Source organism: Festucalex cinctus, chromosome 20 (genome assembly GCF_051991245.1).
Source record: "Festucalex cinctus isolate MCC-2025b chromosome 20, RoL_Fcin_1.0, whole genome shotgun sequence".
In the NCBI taxonomy this organism is placed as follows: domain Eukaryota; kingdom Metazoa; phylum Chordata; class Actinopteri; order Syngnathiformes; family Syngnathidae; genus Festucalex; species Festucalex cinctus.
The window spans coordinates 11007637-11033560 of record NC_135430.1 but is presented as its reverse complement, the minus strand read 5'-3'; the positions used below and the strand labels follow the sequence as shown (position 1 = coordinate 11033560).

General features: G+C 38.9%; 2 protein-coding genes and 1 long non-coding RNA gene across 3 annotated transcripts; 2 read left to right on the top strand and 1 right to left on the bottom strand.

Annotated features, from left to right (window-relative positions):
* Nucleotides 1-1375: 1375 nt before the first annotated feature.
* LOC144009613 (uncharacterized) lies at nt 1376-22710 on the bottom strand. Its single transcript, XR_013280981.1, has 3 exons — nt 22498-22710; nt 6887-7050; nt 1376-2019 (listed from the first exon to the last, which is right to left on the bottom strand). It is a non-coding gene; the product is annotated as an uncharacterized LOC144009613 (long non-coding RNA).
* rrs1 (ribosome biogenesis regulator 1 homolog) lies at nt 16488-18104 on the top strand. The gene is made up of 3 exons (XM_077509436.1): nt 16488-16903; nt 17140-17542; nt 17661-18104. The coding sequence occupies exons 1-3, from the start codon at nt 16559-16561 to the stop codon at nt 17984-17986; spliced, it is 1074 nt and encodes a 357-aa protein (XP_077365562.1). The 5' UTR covers nt 16488-16558; the 3' UTR covers nt 17987-18104.
* On the top strand, nt 19424-25576 carry LOC144009612 (uncharacterized). Its single transcript, XM_077509437.1, has 5 exons — nt 19424-19547; nt 21054-21085; nt 23039-23206; nt 23423-23526; nt 24666-25576. The coding sequence occupies exons 1-5, from the start codon at nt 19478-19480 to the stop codon at nt 24892-24894; spliced, it is 603 nt and encodes a 200-aa protein (XP_077365563.1). The 5' UTR covers nt 19424-19477; the 3' UTR covers nt 24895-25576.
* The last annotated feature ends 348 nt before the right edge of the window (nt 25577-25924 follow it).

Below are 25924 nucleotides of genomic sequence, written 5' to 3'. Positions count from 1 at the left end.
CAAGCGTGAAGGCGCTTCAATTTGTATTTATTTTTTTACTCTTAAAGTATCATACGTTTATATTTTTAGGTTTATTTACGTTTTACTATTTTAATCCATGAATTTTGTTATTTTAAACACTTGTAAACGGACAATTTCCAGACGATCCTGTCGCGTGACGTCATCTGCAGGCGACCCCGATACAATCTTGCAGCCCGATCACATCTTACACCGACAACGGGCTATTGCTAATGCTGGATAGCAGCTATGACCCAGTGTTACAACCATTTAAGCAAGAAAATGTAACAATAACTTTATTATTATTATTTGCATTTATAGTGGCCGTCATTACACGTGGATGTTCGTTACAGATGGAGTCGAAACGATACATTCGTCTGCCTGATTTATGCTGCCCCCAGTGGCCAAAGTGGGTACACCAAGAGATGCAGCACAAGAGAATGTTTTAATTCAATAAAAAAAATCATTCATTTTATGCGTGTTTATATAACGTACAATATTATAGAATGTTATTTTCCTCATAAAACAAACATGACACATTTTTTCTTGTTGTTTCTTGGCCACAAAACAACTGAAAGTGTGATAACCCCTGCCTAGGTGTACCTAATGTTCCGGCCGTCACAGTGACGTCCCTAATACTCGACCCTCTCCGTGTTGCACTTAATGAATGAATCGGCATCTGCATCCAAGTCAGGACGGGACGGTGGGGGAGATGCGACGTTGATTCATTGCCGCACGTATATACGCGCGTCACCAGCGTCTCCGGCCACTCGCCTCCCAGCGAGGGCCCCGCGCCAAATCACACTCTCAAGATGGAACGCTTCATCCCGGCTGAGACGAGCCATTAGAATCCCAAACAGCGTGACGATGATAAAAAAAAGGGGGGGGCGGAAAAAAGCTGTTTTCACATTTAAAGTGCAAAGCAATTAAAGGGGGGCAATTGGAGGAATCACTTAACTTTCTGTTCTCCCATTAATGGTGACAGGTTTTTTTTTTTTTTTTGCACACTGCGTATTTGTCACTGCTGCTGCGTTTCCATTCCAGCTGGCTGCGGAGGGATATTAGGTTCAAGTCTTGTATTACATGGCGGGGGGTCAATCGGCCAATCGGGGTAGATTGGTGGTGGAAATGGCAAATGACTTGTGATGTGAATACTGGGGATGAGGATGTATTGGGTTTTAGCAAAACTTTACCAGATGTTGCCGTTTATCTTTTTAAGAAAGACATGAAGGAAATTGTTGTCACATGCAGGACACAGCCTTACTTGCCAGAAATCACTGCAGCTTCTTTAATTGGCTTCCCAACCCATGCACAGTTTTTTCCTTGTGTTTTCATTACCTAATGAAGATTGTTTTCACATGTTAGTAATCCACACAGCTTCTTGAATGTTGCTTTACTTTTTTGACCAATTTTTTTTTCTCTTGTCATGGCAGCACAATCACATGACGAAAACAGAAGCACAGCCAGTACTTGCCAGAAATCGCTACAGCCCTTTCAATTCAGTTGGAGGCCTCCCTGTGAACCAGTGTTCTTTTTTTTCTTCTTTTTTTTATCTTTTTGTCGCAAACCAGATATATGAAGAAAACAGACGATTGGTGTCACAGTCACACAGCCAGTACCTACCAGAAATTGCTGCAATCACGTCATTGTCACCATAGGCCTTTTCTCAGCCTCCCTGACCAGTTTTCACTTTTTTTTTTCTTTTTTTTTTAAACTACCTGGACAGTGACTAACACAGGAGATTGGTGTCACGTTTAGGACACAGACATTACTTGCCAGAAGTCACTTAAACCCCTTTAAAGTCACTGTTGGCTTCTTTGCAGCCTCCCTGACCTTTTTTCTTTTTTTATTTGACATCACAGCCCAAGCATATAAAAAACAGGGAAGATTGTTGTTGCACGAAGGACATAGACAATACTTGCCAGAAACCTCCACAACTGTTTGAGTGTTGATTTGCAGCCTCCTGAGACAGTATCCTCTCTTCACCATGTTTTTGAAGATTTGTGTAGGGCTTGGCCAGACCTATGATGAAAACAGGAGATTGCTGTCACATGTACGGCACTTCCGGTACTTGCCAACAATTTCTGCAGATCTATTGATGTTGCTATAGGTCTGAGCTTGAATGTTTGCTTCATCCTTGCCATTCTAGGACACTATGGATGCTATTTTTTTTTTCTAAATTTAGCCAGCATTAAGTGTTTTTCTCTATATTGAAAGAGCAGACTACCCCATAACTCAAGCGATTGTTGTCATATTTAGTCTCCTGTCTAGTTTACTTCTCGTTATCTTCCATCAGTTTTCGAGGGACATCCAGCTTCCTACGATGTACGTCAATCACCGCAGACACGTGTCGGAATTTGGCGTTCGCTTAAACGCTTCCCGCTGTAGTGTCTCGCGATGATGCGGGCCTCGGGCCGGCGAGGCGTCAGCTGCCATCACCGTGAACACATGTTGGCTGACACAAATAGCAAACACCTCGCGGTCGACGCGCGTCGTCCCCGTTTGCAAATCACTCTCCCGTTGTCGGCGGAAGAGATTATTCGGCTTAAGCGGCGTTTCCTTAATTGGAGCCACGGTTAGCTAAATGCGATGAGGGGAATTGGGATGTTGACCAGGTGTTGTGAGACACTTTTCTCTATGGCGACTGATTGATGGCGTGACTTTCCAGTGGCGAGAAAGGCCACGTCGCGTCCCGAAATAAATTTGAGCGTCCTCGTTTTAATCAGCGGGCTCACGGTGGCCTTCGGAGAACTTGTTGCTCGGGTGCTTATCGCCACCTGCTTAGGTGTCTTTTTCACTTCACGACAGCTCTCTATGGTCTATAAAGCATCTCGCCCACCAAGCGAGAGTTTTGACCTTTCGCGTTGAGCATAGCCGAGAAAACAGAAGTGACATTTCGGTTTAATACAACACGAAACAAAAGGAAAACAGCAGCTTTGTTTGTAACGTTCAGCAATAGACTAAGTTGCTCATTTGAAATAAAATGTGACAAAAAGATCAGCAGCAGTCAGCAGTTTTAAATGTAGTTAGTTTTAATTAGTTTTCAGGAAAGCTCTGTTTTTATTAGTTTTAGTTATCTCAAAAATGTTTAGTTTTAGTTATTTTTTTTAAAAATGTGAATGCGAAAATGTGTCCAAAGTCAAACACGCAAAATTGTCGCCTAGAAGCGACGTCAGCTTAAGTTGTTTTTCTATTGGCTGCAGGTAGATGACATCACTTCTGTGTGACACATTCTCAAACGTCCTTATTCCGATTAAAAATGAAATAAATACACTTAAAATCACATTTTAAATCAACCCCTAAATTAATTACCAAAGACAAAAACAAAGGGATATTTTCGCTAGAATTATAGTTTTAGTTAGTTTTGTAAAAGTAAAATGTGGTTTCAGTTAGTGTTCGTGTTTTTAAAAACGATTTTCATTTAGATTTTATTTTTTGAATTTTAGTTACAGTATTTTGTTAGTTTTCATTAACCAAAATAACTTTGGCAGGAGTCAGTTTTTAAGGACATAGAATGATATTTAAATGTGGGCAAAACGAAAATAAAAAAATAAAATAAAATAAAATACCTTTTAATTTTATAAAAATAAAAAATAAAATAAAAAATATATATTATTATTATTATTATTATTATTATTATATTTTTTATACTTTTTGTTCTTTTTTCGTTTTTCTTTTTTTGGTTCTTGGACAGCTTGAAAATTCTAAATAAAAATATTGAAAAAATGAATAAAAAAATAAAATTAAAAATGATGTATTTGAAAAAGTACATCCATCTGTTTTGTTTTGGTTTTGGGGAGAATGAGCAGTCATGTTAATTAAAAGAAAGTCAAATAAAAAAAGGGACAACGGATAAAACCCTGAGGAACACCACATTTTTAATTTTTTTTACTTAGAGGAAACGCATTTTTTGCATGTAGACACAATTAATCTAAAGTTAACGAAGGTAACACTTGATTAGGTACACCATCCAATGCAGGAATAAGACAACAAAATCTGCATCGTTTGTAAAAAAATACAGCTGAAAAGACTTTGTGATGACACCACAGAAGATGGGAAATGCTGGATTGCAAAACTTTTTTTTTTTTTTTGCCTGAGTCATTTTATATGAGTACAACAGGATGTTAAAATGTGGTCATTTGGAGGATTAGTCACTTAAAACATGGCCTGTACAGTATAGAATGTCTGGGAACGTCATTGTGGATCCAACAAGCTTGTTAATTATGCAGCATGAACCCTACTAGCACTTTTCTGTAAAATGTGCGCTTTTCAAGTATTCGAAGTGTCGGAATGTTAGAAAATGAAACTGATCAATAATTCTTTGTGAAGTTCCTTTAAGGACTTTTTAAAATATTCAACAGGCTGTGATAGAAGAAGAACGCATCTGCAAGCTTGTGTGTGAGCTTCTATAAGAAGGGTGTCAAACATACAGCCCACGGGCCTGGGCCGGCCCCTTGGGGGTTCAATCTGGCCCGTGAGGACAGAACACAAACTGCAATTTTTCACTAAAATTAATTGTTGGTGCACGGTTTACCACTTAAATGACATTCAGAAATTTGCTGAGACTCAGGATTTGATGAAAAAAAATGCTAATTTTTGTTATGATAATAATTAATGGGAATAGTTACTTAACTTATTCTATCCCAAAAACATTTTAATACTTTGTCCTCCACTCCCAAAAACATATGTATATGTTTTGTTTTTTTGTTTTTTTATGCAACAGCATACAGAAGGCTTCGATGCAGCTTCTAACATGAAGAGGTGGCTTAAAGCAATGGTAGTTATTACAAAAAACGGCTAGCAGGTGGCAGCAGAGTATAAGAGATCAGCCAGGCCCATGTTGCAAAAAGCTCTTTTTGCCAGCGTTTTCACCAGGAATTTGGATATTGATTAACCTTAGCTATATTTTAATGCTAATTGCTGCACAGATACAAATATATTTTTTTTCATGTTGAATGAAGAGACTAATCTTTCTTTTGGCGGATTCCATGTTTTTATAGCAATATAACACAATATTCTCTGGGCCTTGCAATATCAGTCAAAATCCAGTGAAACAGCAAAGAGGGTTGCTTCACTGAAAATGGCTGGGAGTGACTGAGTTAATATACTTGTAATTATTTATCAAAGCCGGCCGCACGCATTACTGAAGCATTCCCACATATTTTATTGTGATTTTTATTCTCCACACTTTTTTGCCGCATAACAACTCCCAAATAATACTTCCAATTTACACTGTTCAAATTTCAACTCACTTCAAAAATTCACGCCTCCAGGGGTATATAAATCGTCTGATTCCACATTACTTACAGTATTTGCACAATTTAATGTTTAATATCAACTTTTGCCCATTCATTTTCAATGGGACAGACATTTGACTTTTTGTAAGTATCACTTTTCACGCCCACTTTTATACATATAACTTATCGTGTCTGATACTGCTCGGTGGCACAGTTGTTAAAGTGCATTAATTGTCCAGTTATAATCTCAATTTACTTCATAAGCATTTCATATGCATTCAAATCTTAGCATTCCACTATTAGCATTCAGCATTCCCACACAATTTCTCCAGAAATTGCACTTTGTCTGGTTTCCAATGTGAAATTATTACATATCATCACTACAGTGAAATTTCTGGAATAAATTTAAGGTACATCGCCCGCATGATGGATTCATTTTTGACATATCGCCCGCACCTGCTTTTCTGGCACATCACGCACTTTGCTTTTATGATGTTAAATGGGAGATATGGCGCCGAGCGTGCTTGCGGGTCGGCTGTCGGGGGCATTAGTCTTATTGTCTGCGTTTGAAAAAAACGGAGGAGGCTATTCGGATAAAAGCTTGACGTTCCGCCTCGGAGCTTGATTTGCTGTCATTAAGCAACGCCATACAGGAAGAGAGTGTCACTCGGAAGAATGATGGCCGCTAATGGAGAAGAAATTGCGACATCAAGACTGAGTCAAAAAATTCCGAAGCCAGTACGATAAATGCTTTAAGCAAAGCAAAAAAAAAACAAAACAAAAAAAACGTATAAAACATTTGCTTTAGGCAAGTTAAAAATACTTTTAACATGAATTTTGACTTGTTATTGTGCCTTTTCCAGAAATTAATTTCTTCTGGAGTGTGATTAGCGGAAATGTCATTGCTACAAAATGTGACAGCACCACCTGTTGGTCTGGCATGCATTGACAGCCTGCGAATGCATTTTCATCTATAAAATAATGTTTCTATAATTGAAGTGACAAGTCACAAATCAAGCAGAGAATTCCTTCTTATTTCCGATGTGCCTTTTTCCCTTTGAGTTTCACTGACCTTAAAAAATATTGTTTTCCACTCCCACTCATTTCGTGTCACTGTCAGCAAGGCGGGCTTGCTGAAATGTCGTGGTAGCGTTTCGCCTCGGCGGCGGACATCTTAGCGAGGAGTGTGTGTGTGTGTGTGTGTGTGTGTGGGGGGGGGGGGGACACAAAACGGACCGAAAAAAAAAAAGTGTACGAAGAGCTTATTGTCAAGCTAATGAGCGACAACTGTCAGAAGACTGCGGGCGGCGCGGCTTTCCGCATCCCCAAATGTTGGCCGAGCATGTAACCTTTTTTAGACGCCAGCAGTCACTCCGAGTTACGGTTCAGCGTGAGGACAAGCCGGCTTGCGTGATAAATCGGTGGGTGGGAGATACGTTGGGGGTCGCTCTTGTTATTTGCAGTGACCTTTTTTTTTTTTTTTTTCATAAGAAGGGATTGTCTTTTGAAAATGTTTTTTTTAAGCAAAGTAAGGGATGAGGTCAGTGAAGATGCTTTCCAGAAAGCAAATGTGATATGTCCTAATGAGGGAAAAACTTCTTGTTTGTGAACCGAGCAGAAGAATAGGCTCATTAGAACAAAGTATAACCCACCTCTTTGCCTTTCTTTTTTTTTCCATTTTTGTCTTGATGAGACGAGGCCAAATGTGAAAGGACGCAGCAGACAGCAACACTCAGGCAACATCGAAGAACATGAGAAGATGATGAGATGCAACAATGTGCAACCAGCTTCTCTTGTTTGTTTTTTTTCCACCTCCCTTAATAAGAAAAAGAATATGACAAGGTGACGTATTAAGTAATAATGTAAAGCAAATACACTTCGCATTTGAATATTTCAAACTGTACCACAAGTATAATGAGCATTTAACCACTGTATACTAAAATTAAAATAAATGTATAATATATATAGATCAGCCCTGCGATTGGCTGGCAACTGGTCCAGGGTGTCCCCCCCCCGCCTACTGCCCAGAGCCAGCTGAGATAGGCTCCAGCACCCCGCGCGACCCTTGTGAGGCATAAGCGGTCAAGAAAATGGAATGGATGGAAATATAGATCATAGATTATTGCAAAAGGGGAAAAAAAAAAAACTTCACTTCAAAACTGATCTCAACCCAGTGTAGCATCTTCAAAACAGCAACTCTGGGAGGCAATTCTTGCATCCTCAAATGAAATCCATATAATATAATATTATTAGTATTATCATTATCATCGTGAATAATAATCATCATCATCATCATCCAAGTAAAATGAATATATTAATATCAAATATATTACTGAAAATGTATCTATTATTTTTACTGGAAAATATGTCTAATAATTGGGACATGGTGTATTAGTTTATGGCTCTGTAGTTCATTTTAAAGGGATACTTCACTTATTTAGCAAAAAGGTTTTGTCTGTAATTAATTTGATACTTTCATAATTTTTCACGTACGAGTACCTTTAAAAACACATTTTGCAACTTGCTGTCGACTGAAAATGACATCACATGTGACATTCACAGGCTGAGCTGTGATTGGTTACCTGAGCCATTGTGATGTCATTTTCAGTCGACAGCAAGTTGCAAAATGTGTTTTTAAAGGTACTCATTGTGCGTGAAAAATTATGAAAATATCAACTTTATTATAGGCAAAATATTAATGTTTGACTGCCAAAAATGACTAAATAAGTAAAGTATCCCTTTAAACATGTATTCACGTATTACATAATGTGTTGTTTAATCTGCTTAGAAGCAGTGCTTGCCTCTTTGGTCCAAATCTTATCTTTCTCAGAACCTTCACACGACAACACCATCTTCCTAATCTTCACCACATTAAAATATCCCAAAAATATGATTATTTTTGCTGGGTTTAAACAGGTAAAATTGTATACAAGATTATCAAAATCAGGACTGTTGCAGCTGTCTCATGCCTCGTGATGGTAAACAGGTAAAACAGTTGATCCACATGCACATTATTCTCCACCTGGGAGAATTTCCTTGACAGTGATTATCTGACACGCTCCGGGACTTGATCACTTACTAATTACTATTCTTGTTATTTAATTGCTCGGCTCACTGAACCGTGTGTGAGATCGGATGGGCTTCCCACCCCGCAAGCCCCCTTACAAATCCTTGACAAGACATTTATGTAAACATTAATTAGATCAAGGATTTGAGCCTTGAAATCATCATCAGTTCTCATCTTTGCGCCCTCAACAATGCGTGCTTGATATATACATATATATGAGATCTTGTGATGTAACTCAGAGCCTCGGGGTGGTTGTCTTTGATGGGCAGCAGTGAACCCAAGTGGTAAATAACCGGCGGTGGTTCACACACTTTGAAAAGATGCGTCTGTTATCTGTCCGTCCTGGCGTCTGTCACTCTGCATCATTCCACGAGTGTCAGTGTGAGCTATGGCTGCGAAAAAAAAAAAAAAAGTTTAAGCCAAGAAGTAAGGAGAGCGTCTTGAGTTGTTTGGAATGGAAAACAAGGGGATCACGTTTGAAAAATGGTCCAACTTTATGATTTTAGAGTGGAGTTATTCTGCCATGTTTGTAGAGTGATTCCGCCATGTTTGTGGAGTCAGTTCACCATTTTTGTAGAGTCATTCCACCATGTTTGTAGAGTCATTCTGCCATGTTTGAAAAGTCATTCCGCCAAATTTGTGTAGTGATTCCACCATATTTGTCAAGTAATTCTGCCAATCTTAAAGACTGATTCTGCCATTTTTGCAAATAGATTCCTGTCATGTTTACAGAACGATTTCACCATCTTTGTGGAATGATTCTGTCATTTTTGTGGCGTGTTTCTGACAGCCCAGTGGATTAATTCTCTGCTATGTTTGTGGAGTGTCTTCTTCATGTTTTGGTGATTAACTCAATCATGTATGTGGAGTTATTCTGCCTTGTTTTGTAGAATGAGTCTTCCATATTTTTGTCTGAGTCCACCATTTAACTGAACTTGGGCCTCATAAGAGGTTTTTTTTTCCCTTCTTCTTCTTCTTTACTGAAGTCTTCCACACAGTGGACATCGTGGGCTGTAGTTTCACTTTTCTGGGCATGCTGCCATGAGTTTGTTTCATTTTGACTTTCACAAGTTGACGTGAAGTGATGTTTTACGATCAGGGATTAATGGCTACTCTTTATGGAACACTTGATTTGCTTATTATAGCTCTGTTTACACCAAGAAGAGAAGTGTAGGTCACGTCAGGTAAGTTTGCTTCTTGTCTTGATTGAATTAATTTGCCAGTTTGAGGTTACCTTTCATTATTTTTCTTGTCTATAAACTGATTCAAGCACAAGTAAATTTTGGGGGAAACACATCTTACGTGAGCAAGCTGTGTCATTTCCGCCTCCTAGGGACTCCCTCACTACTTGTTGAACGGACACAAATCCTGCTTTGAAGGCTGGAAGGTGCTGCAAATGTGCTTTCCATGCTGAGATCCCAAATTCCGCATGACGGTCCATTGATGTGGGGCTCTTTTCATGTCACAAAGATGCCGCATGTGGGCTCTTTGTGCACAGACGTCACATATAAGAAGGCAGCGCCCGCATGTATTCACGCTTTGTTGTATGAAGGTCACAGGAGCACGTTAATGTCCATACTTGACTCTTGTTAAGATGAAGTAGTGTCTAATGCACTGCAAAGTTTAGCTTTTGAATGCTAATTGGCATGTTTGACGCTTCAGTTTTGAATTATTTAAGAAGAAAAAGAACTTGACATGTTAAATGGGTTCAAAAATGTCAAAAACATTCTTTTAATGTTTGTGGAGTGAGTCCGCCATTTTTGTAGTTTCTACTGTAGAGTTATTCCTCTGTCAATTCTGGAGATCTTCCACTAGACTTTTCACACAATTTCCAACAAAGCCGCTTGTTATCTGCAAGTCAGAGTTCAATACAATAAAAGTCAAGCAGTTGAGTGACTTTGACTTGAGAGGCCTTGAGGTGTTTGTCTATTCTCCACCTGAGACGTCACTGGTGAAACTCGTCTGAGGAGTTGTTTCACTCAAACTCCAAGGGTGAGGTGGGTGAGCGGGGAGGGTTTTAATCTCCATATCAAAGCCATTATATCGACGCTCTAGGGCCTCGGCATAGACGTATACGATCCATATTATTTATAGCTCGGGATCATCCCTCCGGGAGATCATACGGGGCGCTCAGCGACTGTCAAACGGCCACGGCGAGGACGCTTAGGTGAAAGTGGCGTTTAGTTTGCCGAGGTTGCGTCACATCGGGCTAAAGGGTACGTGAGTGCCATTTAATTGGACCATTGATCAGGCGGCCGATGGAGGGGGGGGGGCCGGATGACAAGCAATGCACAATTTTACCATTCTTACTAGTTAATGGTAAAAAAAATAAGTTAACTGCTGTTTATATTAACTCATTCACTTCCAGACATTTTCACTGAAGCAACTCACTTCACCCTCCAGCTGTTTTACTGGATTTTGACTGATTTTGCAAGGCCCACAGAATATTGTGTTCTATTGCTATAAAAACATGGAACCTACCAAAAGAAAGATTAGAGTCTCTTCATTCATCAGGAGAATATATATATATATATATATATATATATATATATATTAGGGGTGTGAATTGCCTAGTACCTGACGATTCGATTCGTATCACGATTCACAGGTCACGATTCGATTCGATACCGATTAATCCCGATACGAATGGTCACGATTCGATACCGATTAATCCCGATACGAATTTATAAGTCGATTGTTGCGATTTTTTTCCATTCAAATTTAGAGAATACTATCAGTAAATTTGTACATGTACACTGTAAGATTTGTATGAATATATTTATCTAAAACTTGAGGCTTATAACCGTGAGCCACTGTACACAAACAGTTTGCAATCTGTTTCACATTTGAACAGCATTAAAATAAAAATATTAAGGCTTAATGTGCCGTTCAAATAACATTCTTCCATGCTCAAGGTGTGAATCCTAAAAAAAAAAAAAAAAAAAAAGCGATTCTGCCGATTATTGAATCGATTCGAGAATCGCGCGATGTAGTATCGCGATATATCGCAGAATCGATTTTTTTAACACCCCTAATATATATATATATATATATATATGTGTGTTTCAGTTTTGCAGCAATTAGCATTAGAATATAGCTAAGTTTCACCAATATTCACATTCCTGGTGAAAACACTAACAAAAACAGCTTGTTGCTAAATTGTCCTGGCTGATCGCTTACACTCTGCTGCCACCTGCTGGCCATTTTTTAAAAATCACGACCATTGCTTAAAGCCACCTCTTCGTGTCAGAAGCTGCATCAAAGCCTTCTGTATGTTCTTGCATTAACAAAACAACACAAAACATAAATGTAGAAACACGTTTTAAGAAAACGGTTTTACAAGTTTTGGGATTGAATGAGTTTAACACTTTAATAACAAAGATGTATATAAGAATGCTTTAAAATGTAAATAAACACATGCAGTCCACTTAAGATGCTGTTTTTGTCATCTGTAATTAGTGGAAAGCTGAGATTCTTACAAGGTGCCCTGAAAAAGTTTCAGTAGCAAATGGAAAAAAAATAAAAAAATAAAAATAAAAATAATAACTAAAATTAACAATAAACAAAATAAGTAAAATATGGAATAAACTAATAATTAAAATTAAGTACAACATGATCTATAATTAAAGTAAAATTACATCTAAAAAAATATTTTTTTAAACTGGATAAAAATACATATACAGTACATTTTAAAAATACTTTGATAAAAATAAATAGGTAAAAAGTGAACTATAAATAGATATTATTATTATTAATAATAATAATAATAATAATAAAGTACTATATTAATTAAAAAAGTGAAAATTATGCCAACATAATGTAGTATTTTAATGGTAAAATGTAACATTTTACTCTCAGTCCGTCATGTTTCCTATAAATAGTGTTGAGAACAATCTACTATGTTTATAATTAAACTAAATAAAATATGGACTAATTGACCCAATTCTTCATTCTTCCTTCCTGTGTCGAACAAGTCGTCTCCTGGGAGGAATTGGTGTCTGTCCGCATTCATTTGGACACAGTATCTGTGTAATTATGCGCTGATGTGCACTCGGAGGGCTAATTAAGGAGGGATCAATAAAGACCCTGGATGCCCCTCACGTAGGGAGGCCCCCGCGCTCATTAATGGGAAGGCTTCAAAGGGGATTTCTCAGGCTCCGCCTGAGGCCTGAATGGATATTTGCCAACGTGTGTGTACGCAGTGTTCACCTCGGCGCCAACATAAACACAGAGGACAGGCCTTGTCAATATTTGCTCTTATTATCTGTCGCTAAATAGCCTCGCTCCCGCTTCGTCCGCTTACGTCTTCCGCATCCGTATTGGGTCTTTACATGGCCACATTCTGCCAAAAAATTGCATTTCTAGCAGATCGATAAAGGATCCTCCGACCCGAGTTGACATGCCAAACTCAAGCCGGCAGGAAGCGGCCAATGTAATCACGAAAAGTGCCTAAGCCAGAGCAGCTAGCTGAATATTATTTGTTGTGCATGAGCAGTTTAGAGGTGACTTGGACAAACGCAATCCTCCCTCGCTCCCTCCCTGCCACAGGCATCATGCAAGTAGAAAGTGTGCGATGGAACATACTGATGTTCATTGTGCAGTCAGGGAATCATTTAAAGCTTCTCAAAGTGTCGTATGACTACAGTTAGCGCGATGCAGACTCCCTCTATTGGTGTGTGAAAGTACTACTCAATTAAATGTTCAAACTGTGCCTCATGTTACAATGACAGGGTTATGTTTGGGTCATGACCGTAAGGTCAAGTGTCTGGTTTGAACTGGTGTAACCAGCATCTGGTTTCAACTGGTAAAACGCTATGTGATGTCAGGAGTCTTTAATCTCTTTATCTGGTCAACAGCCAATCAGATAATTCCATGTCAGTCCTGCTACCCAGATTTCTAGCCACAGCCAATCTGATCAATTCCCTCTCTATATAAGCTGGCCTGAGAAGTGTGTTTTTGTCGGATTATTACTTCTGTTCCTCTGTGCCCTTCCACAGCCCAAGTTAGCTTAGCGTCTCGTGATTCTGGATACGTTCTTGTTGTTTCTCGTCTACTCAAGTTTGTTCTACGCATCTCAATGTTATGTGATTAAAGAGTTAAAATCTTATTTATGTCTGCGTTTTTGGGATCCAACCCCAGAACATAACGTCAACATTTTCTTTTAATCTTTTAATAGCTCAATATGCAATATAGCACACAACTTTATCATGTTTTTTTGGTTTTTCAGATAGTTTCAGATCAACAAAATAATAGCTACGCCAGGAGAGTTTTTCCAGATTTTAAAAAAAAAAAAACAATTGAAAATCATGTGGTGTTGGCCTGTTCAAGGAAAAACCTTGGCAAGCTGACACATTTGGAGCGCTACTGCAGGTAAAAAAGCCCTCTCAACTTCGTAAAAGGCCGAGTGAAGGTGTATCATTGCTCTCAAAAGGCTTTGATTCTTACTAAAAGCTCGCTGGAGACGATCAAAGACACTTTGGAGAGAAAAACCCGTGTGAGGATTTCCATTTGAAGAAGAGCTTCAATACGTCATGGTGGAAAAAGTGCAAAAGTGACGTGTGCCCTGTGTTCTTCTATAAAAGAAAAGTAATCCTGTTTGCTGCCTTCATCCCTGCATCCAAAAGTCAGCAAAATGAGGGGGAAAATATAGAAGGCATGCAGCAGAAAAGGGAATGGGGAAAGCAGCCATTTTGAATTTATCTAAAGTCCTTCGGGGGGCCATTTTAATAATAACAACATTGCGGATGCTCAGCGAGCGTCAAATAAAGAAGGGGTGGTCCCAACAAGCTAAATAGTAAGTGAAGACTGCTAATGTTAGCTGATAGCCACTCAATATCGCTCTCATTACAGCATGGTTACAGTGTTTTGCTTTTTCTTTGTATTTTTATTTTTGTTTTGTTTTGTTTTTTACCCTTTTTCCAAAGAAGGGCCACTCTCATCTATATATCTAGCCACTAACCATGTTTCATTTTTTTCCTTTGGAGACATTTATTCCAAAAATAAGAAGGTAAAGAGTTGCTAGTTATAACTAGCCATCAACTGGCTAGCACCAGAAGCTTGTGTTTTGCTTTTTTTGTTTGTTTTTGTTTTGTACATTTCCTTTCCAAGAAGAGACGGACCGAATATGAGGTAAGAAGTGAGAGATGTAAACTGCTACATTAGCTGCTAGCTTTATTTCATACTGCTAACGTTAGCTGCTAGCCAGTGGCTAGTAGGGATGTGCCGATAAAGGCAATATCATGGTATTGTGATATTAAAACTGCCGTCATGTTCACAATATTCAGTTCTAGCACCCTCTATTGGCTAGTTTATTAGTGGAATTGAATTTTCATTGGAGATGTTTTGGCCTATGTTTAAAATCTATGCTAATTGTCAGATGAAGGGGAACCTAATTTGCTTGTGAAGCGATCAATGTGTGCTTGCATTAGCAAGCAAGTTCCTCAATATTGTTATTAGAGATTGTAGGTGGTTTATCGTTGCTGTTATGTACAAAAGCACAATATTGTGTGTTTTGTTTTCGTATGAGCTCTTTTTTTTTTTTTTTGACAATATTAGGATCTTTTTTAAATATCGCCAACCCACCCACAATATCGTGATACTTATTGTATCGTGACGTTCATATCGTGATAATATCGTATCGTGATGTTTGGATACCGTTAGATTCGTTACATCCCTAGTAGCTAGCTGTAGCCTATTGTATATCTAGCCAGCAACTGTGTTTTGCTTTTACTTTGGAATTTATAGTTCCAAAAATGAAGGGCCAGTCTCAACAAGATGGTCAGCAAGAGAAGATGTAAACTGCTAATGTTCGCTGCTAGCTGCTACCTATTTAGTCAGACTGTCTTTTGCTTTTTCTTTGGCTTTTGTTTGTTCCTCCTCAACAAGATGACGAGTGAGGATATTTCTGATTTGTCACATGATAACGACGCAAGAGAAAACATTACATAAAAATGCATATAGCTAACATTTTATGCTAATTTTCCTTCATTATGATTTTAAAATGTTACTTTCCTTGGTTTCTGCCTTGCAGACGTCATATGTTCTTGTCACCGGAGACATAAGGGGTCTTTTTAAATCCCACGAGGGAATTGGGGCCACCAATTATCCGCCGTCCACTCGCTGGTGACCTTATCTGAGCGCCTGTCAAGTGCGTTAGCATTCAGGCGACGCGCTACGGCCTACCAATGTAATTACCGCCGCCCCTCAAATAATAACATCAACGTTCTGTTATCAGACACCCTCGTCCTCCTTCAAATTAGTGCAGAACAGAACCAAAATAACAGCCCTCAACTGATGGCACGTGTATTTTTATACACATATACATCAGTGGATTTAATCTCAGTGGGAACGCTGACATTAATCCTAACACAAAATTGATCAAAGCTACTTTCATGAGTCACACAAGCGCTCTGAGAAAACAAAAGGGACAAAGCATTCATAATCATCGTAATTTTTTTTTTTGCATTAAAAAATAATGTCAATATCCTTAATAGGAAAAAACAGTGGTTGTCAAACTTTTTACACAAAGTACGGCCTCTAAAAAAAATTGGACATAAATAAATGTTTAAAAAAACAGGCAACATTAAATTAAAACATTAAATGCAAAGTATGGATGAATACAAAATAAATGAACTGCCCTCAGGGCAGTGATTCTTTAGCGTACCACTAGAGGGAGCTGGGGCATCACTGGCAAAAGCCATTCATTATGATAAAACACAACAAAACACTAAAATCATCAAAAAATGTATTTAAAAATAATAATAATACAGTAATAGTAAAATGTATTGGAGCTAATGAAGTAATTTATTACATTTTGTTATGTAATATATAAGTTTGATGAAATATGATTCATTGAACTGCTTGAATTTTGATTGTTTAAAATATTAAACTGATAAAATCCAATCTGTGCCGCATGATTATTATTTATTATTATTTTTATTGAAAACAACTTAACAGCTTTTATTTAAGCTAATTATTGTTTTTTTGGGTTGTTTTTTTATTGAACACAATATTATTGTGTAAATAGTTTTGTTTTTACAACCTAAACTATGTTTTTATGCATAATACTGTTTTTGATTGCGTTGACTACTGCACTGTTTTAAAAAACGTACACGAATAAAACAGGGAAATGTCTCCCTCTTGTGTGCAACACCAACAATTATACACACTCAACCTTACCCCGGAAGTGATACATCCCGGAAGTAGCAGTGTTTTCATACCCGCACGTGCAACGAGGCCGTTCTCGTCCACGTCCAACATGGCTACAGCCTCTTGTAACGTCGACGAGCTCCTCGCCCAGGCGGAGCGCGACGAAGCGGAGAAGCTCCGCAGCATCACCGTGGACAAGGAGCTCGAACTGGACTTTGACTTGGGCAACCTGCTGGCCTGCGACAAGAACCGCGTGGAGGCTCGCGACTTGGCCGGGGAGAACAAGACCGACTTTCTCCGCTCGCTGGCCCGCGACAACACGCAGCTTCTCATCAACGAGCTGTGGAAGCTCCCCACCGAGAGGCTCCAGGAGGCCGTGGTTGCCAAGCTGCCCGAGCCGACGACCGCCTTACCGCGAGAGAAGCCGCCGCCCAAGCCCCGGCCCGAGACCAAGGTGAGAGTTTTGTCTTTTTTTTTTAAATACATTTAGTTTTGGCTAGTTTTTAAGTTGGGTTTCCTCTTATTATTATTTGCTGTTATTATTATTGGACGTTTCATTACATTTGCTGAACAGCTCAAGTGGCTGGAAAGAAAGCTAGCAAGATGGCTAGCTAACTGTTTTGTTGCACAATTTTATCAATAGTATTTTTCCTCATTTTTTTCATCAACTTTATAACCTTCCATCCAAAGTGGGAGAAGTTCGCCAAGCTGAAGGGCATCCAGAAGAAGAAGAAGACCAACCTGGTGTGGGACGAAACAGCCAAAGAATGGCGGAGGCGCTGGGGATACAAGCGGGCCAAGGACGACACCAAGGAGTGGCTCATCGAGGTCCCGGAGACCGCCAACCCCGACGAGGACCAGTTCGCCAAGCGGGTCGCCGCCAAAAAGGAGCGGGTGGCCAAGAACGAGCTCAACCGGCTGCGGAACATCGCTCGGGTGCAGATGGTCAAGGTCCCCGGCGTGGGCCTGACACCCGCCGCCCAGCAGTCCAAAAACGAGCTGGTCCGAGCGGCCAGCGTGGCGCGGATCTCCACCGCCTCCGTGGGGAAGTTCCAGGAGGGGCTCCCTAAGGAGAAACCGGCCAGGGGCACTGGTGAGTTTTTTTCATGCTAGCTGCTATACTAAAGAACAAACAAACAATGAGGAACAAGAAGGTTTTTATTCAGACCGTGAGTTAGCATTAAGCTAGCAATGTCTTTCAACCCTACTAGGCAAGAAGCGCAAGTTCCAGCCGGTGGTGGGCGACTTCACCGCAGAGAAGGAGAAGCAGCTGGAGCTCCTCAAGTTGATGGAAAGCAAGAGGCCCACGCTGAACGTCACCAAGGCGGTCAACAAGCAGATGAGGGAGGAGGACCGAGAGGCGGCGGCGGCCCGGAACAGCAAGCGGGGCAAGCACGCCGGGAAGAAGGGACGCAGGGATCACGCGGCGGCCGGCAAGGGGAAAGGAAAGAAGGGGGCTCAGGGGAAACCGGCAGGGGGAAAACCGCAACGAGGAAGACCTTCAGGAGGAAAGAAGTCCAAACCTGGGAAGCGATGACTGAAAAACTGCAGGGACTCATAAATTATCAGCAAAAAAAAAAAAGAAGCCTAGAATGGTTACTATCACTGTTATGTTAGTCAATGTGAAAAATAAATGTTTTTCCAAAAATCCTCAATTTCAAGTAGAATTTTTACAACCCTACTTTAATAAATTGTAGAAATTATTGTATTTGAAGTGAGGAATTTTGCTTGGAGAAATGTCTGATTTGTTCACATGATTTAATTACAGTCATTTCGAATATTACGGGAGAGTTTTCAGCTAGGTTTTTTTTTTTTTGCCAACCTACCTACATTTTTAATAAATGTGAGGAATGACATAGCAACTAAGTTGGACAAATGTGAAGTTTATGCTTAATTCCTGTAATTTTTCATTTGAATGTAAATTTCTACTGGAATTTTTGCAACTATTAAAAATTTACTGTAAAGAAAAAAATCGTCTATGCTAAATTTTGGAACAATTACATTGAACAAATGTCCAGTTTATTCCATCAAATTACTGTAATTTCTCATTACCCTACTTAAATAAATTGTTATGGTACAGTAACTAATTTTGGGAACTAAATTTGATCATAGTTAAATTCCCCCACCTCAAATAACCCATATTAGTAAACTTTAAAGTATGAAAATGTACAGTTTGTCATTTCTCATGTTTCAGTAAGGTTTTCAATACAAACACAAAACCCTCGAGTAAATGTAGAGTATATGTTGTAGATATTTTTTTTTCCCACCCCCAGGGTAAATTCAGTAATTTTGGAAATGGAAATATTAACTTGGATAAATGTCTAGTTTATTTATTCTTTGTCTTTCCTGTAATTCTTGTACTTCAGGAAAGTTTAAACCAGAAAATATTTGTAACGTCAAGTTTATTCCCAAAAACTACTGTAATTTATTTTAGGGGGAAAAACAATTTGAATTTTTGCAGCCTTACTTGTTCATTGTTAAATTACTCCCAGTAAATCCTTTTCATTCTTGAAGGTGGTGCGCCATGTTCTAAGAACTGCTCCTCATCAATCAGATCGCTTTTCTAAGCTGCTTAACGGCGACTTTTCCTTACGTAAACCTTTGGGCCTTAGTTTAGTTTAGGGGCTTGGGGATCACTGAATTTGGGACAAAGACCCTCAATAAACACCAATTAGCACTTAGCAGGGAAAGTAAACAAAAAAATACCTCATAACTTTAAAAAAATAAAATACAAAATTACACTGGCATGACAGTTTAAAAATGATATATAGCCTGCTCTGCAAACAGCTGCCATACCCTCGCTTAAGAGTGTGCAATTTTACATTATTTTAGTTTTACCCAACAGTGATTAACAACATCTAACCGGATATGGTTAGAAATGTGTGCATTGTTTGCGGTTAGCCACATGAACCTGCTGCCAGCGGACCGCCTCTATCAGTGGATTAGCGGGGCGGCGTTTATTTTTATTCGCGCCGTGAAAACTTTCCCTTTGCACGGCGCCAGTTTGACGCCAGCCGCCTCTGGGGAGATGCAGCGCATCTACATGCACAGCCATCATGAGCACCTGGAGGTGTTCACCACAGTGCTCGCGCCGCAAGGTCAGTAACGATGGCCCCGCGCGGGCACCTTAGATTGACCGCCACTGAGTTTGTTTTGCATGTGCTCTGATATACTGGGTCAGACGAAAGAAGGAAGGGTATGCAGTCTTTATATTATTTAAGGGAGGGAGGAAATATGGTATGGAAGTAAGGAAGGAGGGCATGGAAAAAAGGAAACAAAGCATTAAAAAGTAATTAAGTAGGAGGGAAGGTAACAAGGAGAGATAAAGGGAGCATGGGAAGGAAAGGTTAGGAATGTATGAAAAGGATGGAAGGAAGGAAAGTGAGGAAGAAAAACTAGAAGGATGTATGATGGGGATGTGGAAGGAAGGAAGGAAACAAGATAGAATGGAAGGAAGGAAAGAAGTGAGGAATGATAGATACAAAACAAGTGATTCAAAAAGACGGATGGATGAAAGAAGCTTGTTCGAAAGTAACGAATCAAGAAAAACAAGGGTAGTATAGAAGCATGGAAGGAAACAAGGATGTATGGAAGGATGCAAGGAGGTGCAAAAGAAAGGAGACAAGGATTCAACAACATATACAAGGAAGGCTGGATGAAGGAAGCTCTGAAGGAAAGAAAGGAGGATGTATGAAATTAAGGGTGGAAGAACCAAGTAATGACAAAGGAAGGAAGGGTATATTAAAGGAAACGGGAATGGAAGGAGGAAGCTTGAAAGGAAGGACAGTATTGGAAAGGAAGGTTGGAGAGAACGGTGGAAGTTAGGAAACAAATTGAAGGAAGGATGCAGCCATGTATGGAAGGAAGGACAGATGAATAAAGGCCAAAAGGAAAGAAGGATGGATGGCAAATATGGAAGGAAACAATGATGCTTGAATCTTAAAGGGATACTTCACTTATTTAGCCCATTGTAGCAATATAAAGTTAATATTTTGTCTATAATTAATTTGATACATTCATTATTTTTCACGTACAATTAGTACTTTTTAAAAACACATTTTGCAACTTGCTGTCGACTGAAAATGACAAATCACAAGGACTCAGGTAAGCAATCACAGCTCATCTGTTTTCTAGGTTTGGCCATGTGACATTCACAAGCTGAGCTGTGATTGGTTACCTGAGTCCTTGTGATGTCATTTTCAGGCGACAGCAAATTGCAAAATGTGTTTTTAAAGGTACTTATCGGGTGTATGCCACAGAAGAGGCGGGATGTGATTTTGCACATCGGTTTATTTCCGGTCCGGGTTGCGAACGCGCAACCGAGGGGCACAAAGTTGGAAGCACAAGTATTTTTGACGCAGCCCACACGTGACAAACCGAACCGGAAACAAACTGTTGTGCAAAAAACAGTCCCGCCTCTTCCGTGGCATATATCCCTTTGTACATGAAAAATAATGAAAATATCAAATTTATTATAGGAAAAATGTTTATGTTTGACTGCCAAAAATGGCGAAATAAGTAAAGTATCCCTTTAATCTTGTTATTTTTATTAAAAGTGTATTTAAATCCTTCACTTCTAACAAACGTCACATTCCACCCAACAGGCCGACATCCATACAGAAACAACGATGACAAGGTGAGGTTTCTTTCTTTTATTTTTTTCATCCAAATACGATTTTTGTGGCCGGTTTTTCAACTTGAGAACAAAAATTTAAGTTATGAGCGCTCGGTGGTGTTAAGTTAAACATGCGTATTAGCTAGTTTAATGCCAACATGCAATACAATGCGCTTGAGAAGAGCTAATGAAACTATCAATGTTGCTGTAGCTATATATTGAATCGTATTTGCATATTATATAACTATATAATATTATATCCATCCATCCATTTTCTTGACCGCTTATTCCTCACAAGGGTCGCGGGGGCTGCTGGCGCCTATCTCAGCTGGCTCTGGGCAGTAGGCGGGGGACACCCTGGACTGGTTGCCAACCAATCGCAGGGCACACAGAGACGAACAACCATCCACACTCACACGCTATATAATATTATATATATTATATTACTATTGTCATGTAATATGTATCCTTTGTGAAAAATGACTAGTAATGCAGCTAACCATCTTCAGCTATCTATGTATTATACTGCCCTCCGGTGGCCAAGGCGCACACAACAGACACGATTCCTTTTGACTTGAAATGTTGAATTTTGACTTTTCTCTTTGATGATGTTGGACATTAGTGAACCGACTGCACGTAGGCAGGATATTTAGGAGCCGTTAAGAGGCCCCGGATTTAGGTGTTCGCACGCCTTAATCTCGTTGACACGTAATCCAATTCATTCACCGTTTCTGACCCCTGCTCGGTAAGCACGATCACTCTTAGCGGCCTGAAGATCATCATCATCATCTGATCACAAGTGAAATATAGTACTTGAAACCTTAGGTCATACACTCTGACAGATGCATCTATTTCGCTCAAAACCCACTATCATAAATTATGACCCTTGTTGAAAACATTAATTTGAAACCGAATCCCTAAATTTAATTGTATTTTAAAAATTACATTAGATAAATTTGTATTAAATATCCAATGAGGCAGGGGCAGATTTAAGAAATTTGGAATGAGAAGACAAATAAGTAAATAAATACTGCACTCTCTACTGTACATTATGTTGCTGGTATGTTGCATATTTCAAGACCTTCCTTCTCAGTGAAAACTATATAGTTTCATTTTTTGAAAAGTGTCGCTGAGTCTTCTGAAAAGCGTTATACAAATAAAATGTATTATTATTATTAGTAGTAGTAGTAGTATTAGTATTAGTAGTAGTAGTAGTATATACCCAAAATGATGATTTAATGCTTAAAGTGAAAGTATTCCTGTGCAAGGTGACTTTTTAAGCAAAAACGTAATCTTTTCTAATGTTTCAAATACGGAAGTTTATACATTAAAGGACTAAAAACACATCCCAAGTTCAATGAGATAAAGAAATACTGATCAATACATGGGAAATATCACCAGCTGGAATGGATAGATTTGATTTTGATACTCACTAGTTCCCAACAGGTGTCGTCGGCGTTGTTGTGAAGAATGTAGTCGGGTTTTTTTTTTTTTTTTGCAACTTGGAAACAAACTTCTCATTTTCCTCCTTAGTCTTCCTCTTTTCGGCTCCCCTTAGATAGCTTCTTTTCATTTTGGTTTTATTTGACTTTCTTCTCTCGTTGTCGTCCCTTTTCGCGCCGTTCACTTTAAGTTTTGAGCCGACTTCCTAGATATTTTCTGCACATGCGCATTAAAATGGGTCGATCCAATGTAGTCGAAGCTGAGGGAGGTTGGGGGTCATTACATATAATACGAGAAGCATTGTGCTTGCATTTTAGCGAAAGGATTTTAACCAAAAATATAATTAATGTGCTTGATTAAGTAAAAATTGTATTGACCATTAGTGTATGAGGAATTTTATGGGGCCCCCTAGTAACTTGAGACCCAGGGCAACTGCCTAATTTTACATAATGGTAAGTCCGCAGGTAGACTGATTGAATCACCTGCCTGTACGACTGTCCTCCATTTTGTAATTCTCCTTGTGCCCACAAGATGGTGGTGGTGCACAGCTACAGCCCCCTCTGGCCCGACGAGCTGGAGCTTGACGCCGGTGACGTCATCGTGGTCCTGTCCCAGGACTGTTCGGGTCGCTGGTACGGGCGCCTCCAGGACGGCCAGCAAGGATACTTCCCCGCCTCTTGCGTCCTGGAACTCGGACAGGTTGCAGATTGTCATTAACAAGTTAAAACATCAATGCTAGTTTCGGGAGCTCATCTATCACCGTTGCCATTGTGTGATAGCATGAAAGCTAGCAGACTTTTTGAAAATCAGTGCCATTTAAAGGAAAATTAAATATAATTATGATAATTACTTTGAAAATAAAACAATCATAATATTATGAAATTAAAATTCATTTATGTTGTTGTTAATTTTCAGGAAAACTTGGCACCCAAGGCTCGTATGAGGAGGAGGAGCGCGTCCCAGCGAACCGCCTCGTCCTCGGATGGCGACAGGGGATGCGTACGGCGCAATAGTACCAGGTAGGACACGGTATCCCAACAGCTGTTGCCATCCCCACACCCGCCCCCAACCACCCACCACAAGCAGGTGGCCCTTTTTGCCCTTCATCAGTTGACACGAAAACGCTTTAATTCAATGGCCATTGTGTTTGGTGTTTCTGCCGTGGCCACAAGGGGGCAGTAGAATGCAAACATCAAGAAGGCGGTCACAAGTGCTCAGTGAGCTGCAGTAACATTAATGCTATTTATTAGTTTGACATAGTTTTTAAAATATAAATATTAAGATTTAGTGTCATATATTCTGATTAGTTTCTTGAAAAAAACAAGACATTTGTAATTTTAAAACAATATTCTATTTCTTATAAAATTTGAATGTATTATAGTAAACATGAGATTTTGTTCAGAATATTTTTACTTTTTCCTTGAAATTAAATATGACTATTATTGTAACACTGATTTTTTTCTTGTATTATACAATTTGCTGAAAGAAATACTACAGTACTTTATTACATACATTTCCCCCCCCATATTTTTTCACGTAATAATGCCTATTGCTTTGAAAAAAATCTACTTTATTATAAAAAATTAATATGTATTCATCATATTACAAATTATTTATTGGATTTTTTTAAATTTTATTTTTGTAAAATTTTCTTTTTCTTAAATTGGTTTACTGTGGTAAATTTATTTTCATTCACTCATGTTACATTTTTTTTAAAAGGGGAAACAATTTTGACATTTTTTTTAATCACCATATATTAAAAAATATATTGAGAAATAATATTAATTTATTCTTGTAAAAAAAAAAAAAAAAAAAATCCCCCCTTCTCTGTTATAGTATATTTTCCCCCTCGGTAAAATAATACATAATATTCTAATGAACTTGTGATTTATTTTTTCTTTTAATATTATGCTTTTCATTTGCATGAGAACTTTAATTTTGTCACTTTGCAATTTATTTCTTGGATATATTCTGTCAGTAGAATGAAGGATTTTTAAAATAAAATAAAATAAAATGCAACATTATTCTTGTAAAAATCATAATATGAGGACATCTTATCAAAATGTTCAAAAGTCCTCTGTTGGACATACTCACGTTTTTTAAATGTATTTATTTTGAGCAAATTCAAATAAAAACTTTTTTCCTCTTTGTGGGCCAGCGGTCCAGTTCTGCAGGCTCTGCGAAAGGCGAGCCGCTCAGGAGGGGAAGCAGACTTCGTTGAGGCCCCGCCCCCCCCGCGCAGGCACCTGCCCCCGCCGGCCCAACGCAGCCCCCACGGCACCCCTCAGATGCAGCGCTCCCCGGGCCTGCTCCACAGGATCCTGTCCAGGTGCCGCCGGAAGAGCGAATGTCAGGGAGCCACCAACGGGGCCTTTGAGGGGGACTGAACGAAGCACCTCGCGCCCATATAAGGAGCTCCTCATTGATGTGTTTATATGATGCTTTTTCTCAATATAGGGGCAGCAAATCCTCTTTTTTTGTCTGTTTTTTTTTTTAATTTGCTATTGAAACACACAAAAGCTCGGGGGGGGGAAAAAATAGGAGTGGTCCCCAAGGGAATGGAGGAGGACACATGATGTCAACACACAGCGGTGTGACCTATATTGATTCAGGGGGGCCGCACATGCATGCATGTACGCATACCAAATCATCACTTGGACTCTCCCGCCAAAAACAAGTGTGTTGAGATGGAGGGAAGGCCGATTGGTGGCGAGTGGGGGGTGGGGGAACGGGATGCCTGCCAGATGACTGCTCCGTCAGCTTGATAATGGGCTGCCATCTGCTGTCTAGTGCACACAATGGGCAGAGTATGCATGTGTGTGAGGACTGATAGGCAGGTGTGTGCGTGTTGGCGCACATATGCACACACCAGAATTAGCGCTTTTCAAACACAGACATTAAAAGATGACTTCAAATTTTTGAATACGTTAAAAAAAACACACACATTTACTGCATTTTTTGTGTGCTTCACAAGACAAAATGTAAAGTATTAAAAAAAAAAAAAAAACATAGAATATAAAAATGTTTGTATGAGTTATATATATAAATAAATATATATATTAATATAAATATTTGTATTAAAAAATTCAATTTAATATACGAGTATACAGTTAATATTTTTAATGTAATATACAATGCAACAATCAGATTTTTTTCTTCCATTTTGAAGGCTGAATATTTCACATATTTATTTCTTACCTGTAAATTGAAAATTCTAATCATTTTAAATTATTTTATATTTATTGTAAAAGACAAAATACAAAAACTACCTATTATTAAATTGACATTTTAACATAAAAAATTAAACTTAATATATGAGTATACAGTTAATATTTTTAATGTAATACACAATGCTACAATGTGATTTTTTTTTGTCATTACATTAGACATTTTATTTTATATTATCACTTTAGTTAT

Excerpts from the sequence above, each read along its gene's own strand:
- LOC144009612 (XM_077509437.1), top strand. The coding sequence starts at position 19,478 with ATGCAGCGCATCTACATGCACAGCCATCATGAGCACCTGGAGGTGTTC. Across the intron at positions 23,207-23,422 it reads GCGTCCTGGAACTCGGACAG|GAAAACTTGGCACCCAAGGC; the intron begins GTTGCAGATTGT and ends GTTAATTTTCAG. Across the intron at positions 23,527-24,665 it reads GTACGGCGCAATAGTACCAG|CGGTCCAGTTCTGCAGGCTC; the intron begins GTAGGACACGGT and ends TTTGTGGGCCAG.
- rrs1 (XM_077509436.1), top strand. The coding sequence starts at position 16,559 with ATGGCTACAGCCTCTTGTAACGTCGACGAGCTCCTCGCCCAGGCGGAG. Across the intron at positions 16,904-17,139 it reads AGCCCCGGCCCGAGACCAAG|TGGGAGAAGTTCGCCAAGCT; the intron begins GTGAGAGTTTTG and ends TTCCATCCAAAG. Across the intron at positions 17,543-17,660 it reads GAAACCGGCCAGGGGCACTG|GCAAGAAGCGCAAGTTCCAG; the intron begins GTGAGTTTTTTT and ends CAACCCTACTAG.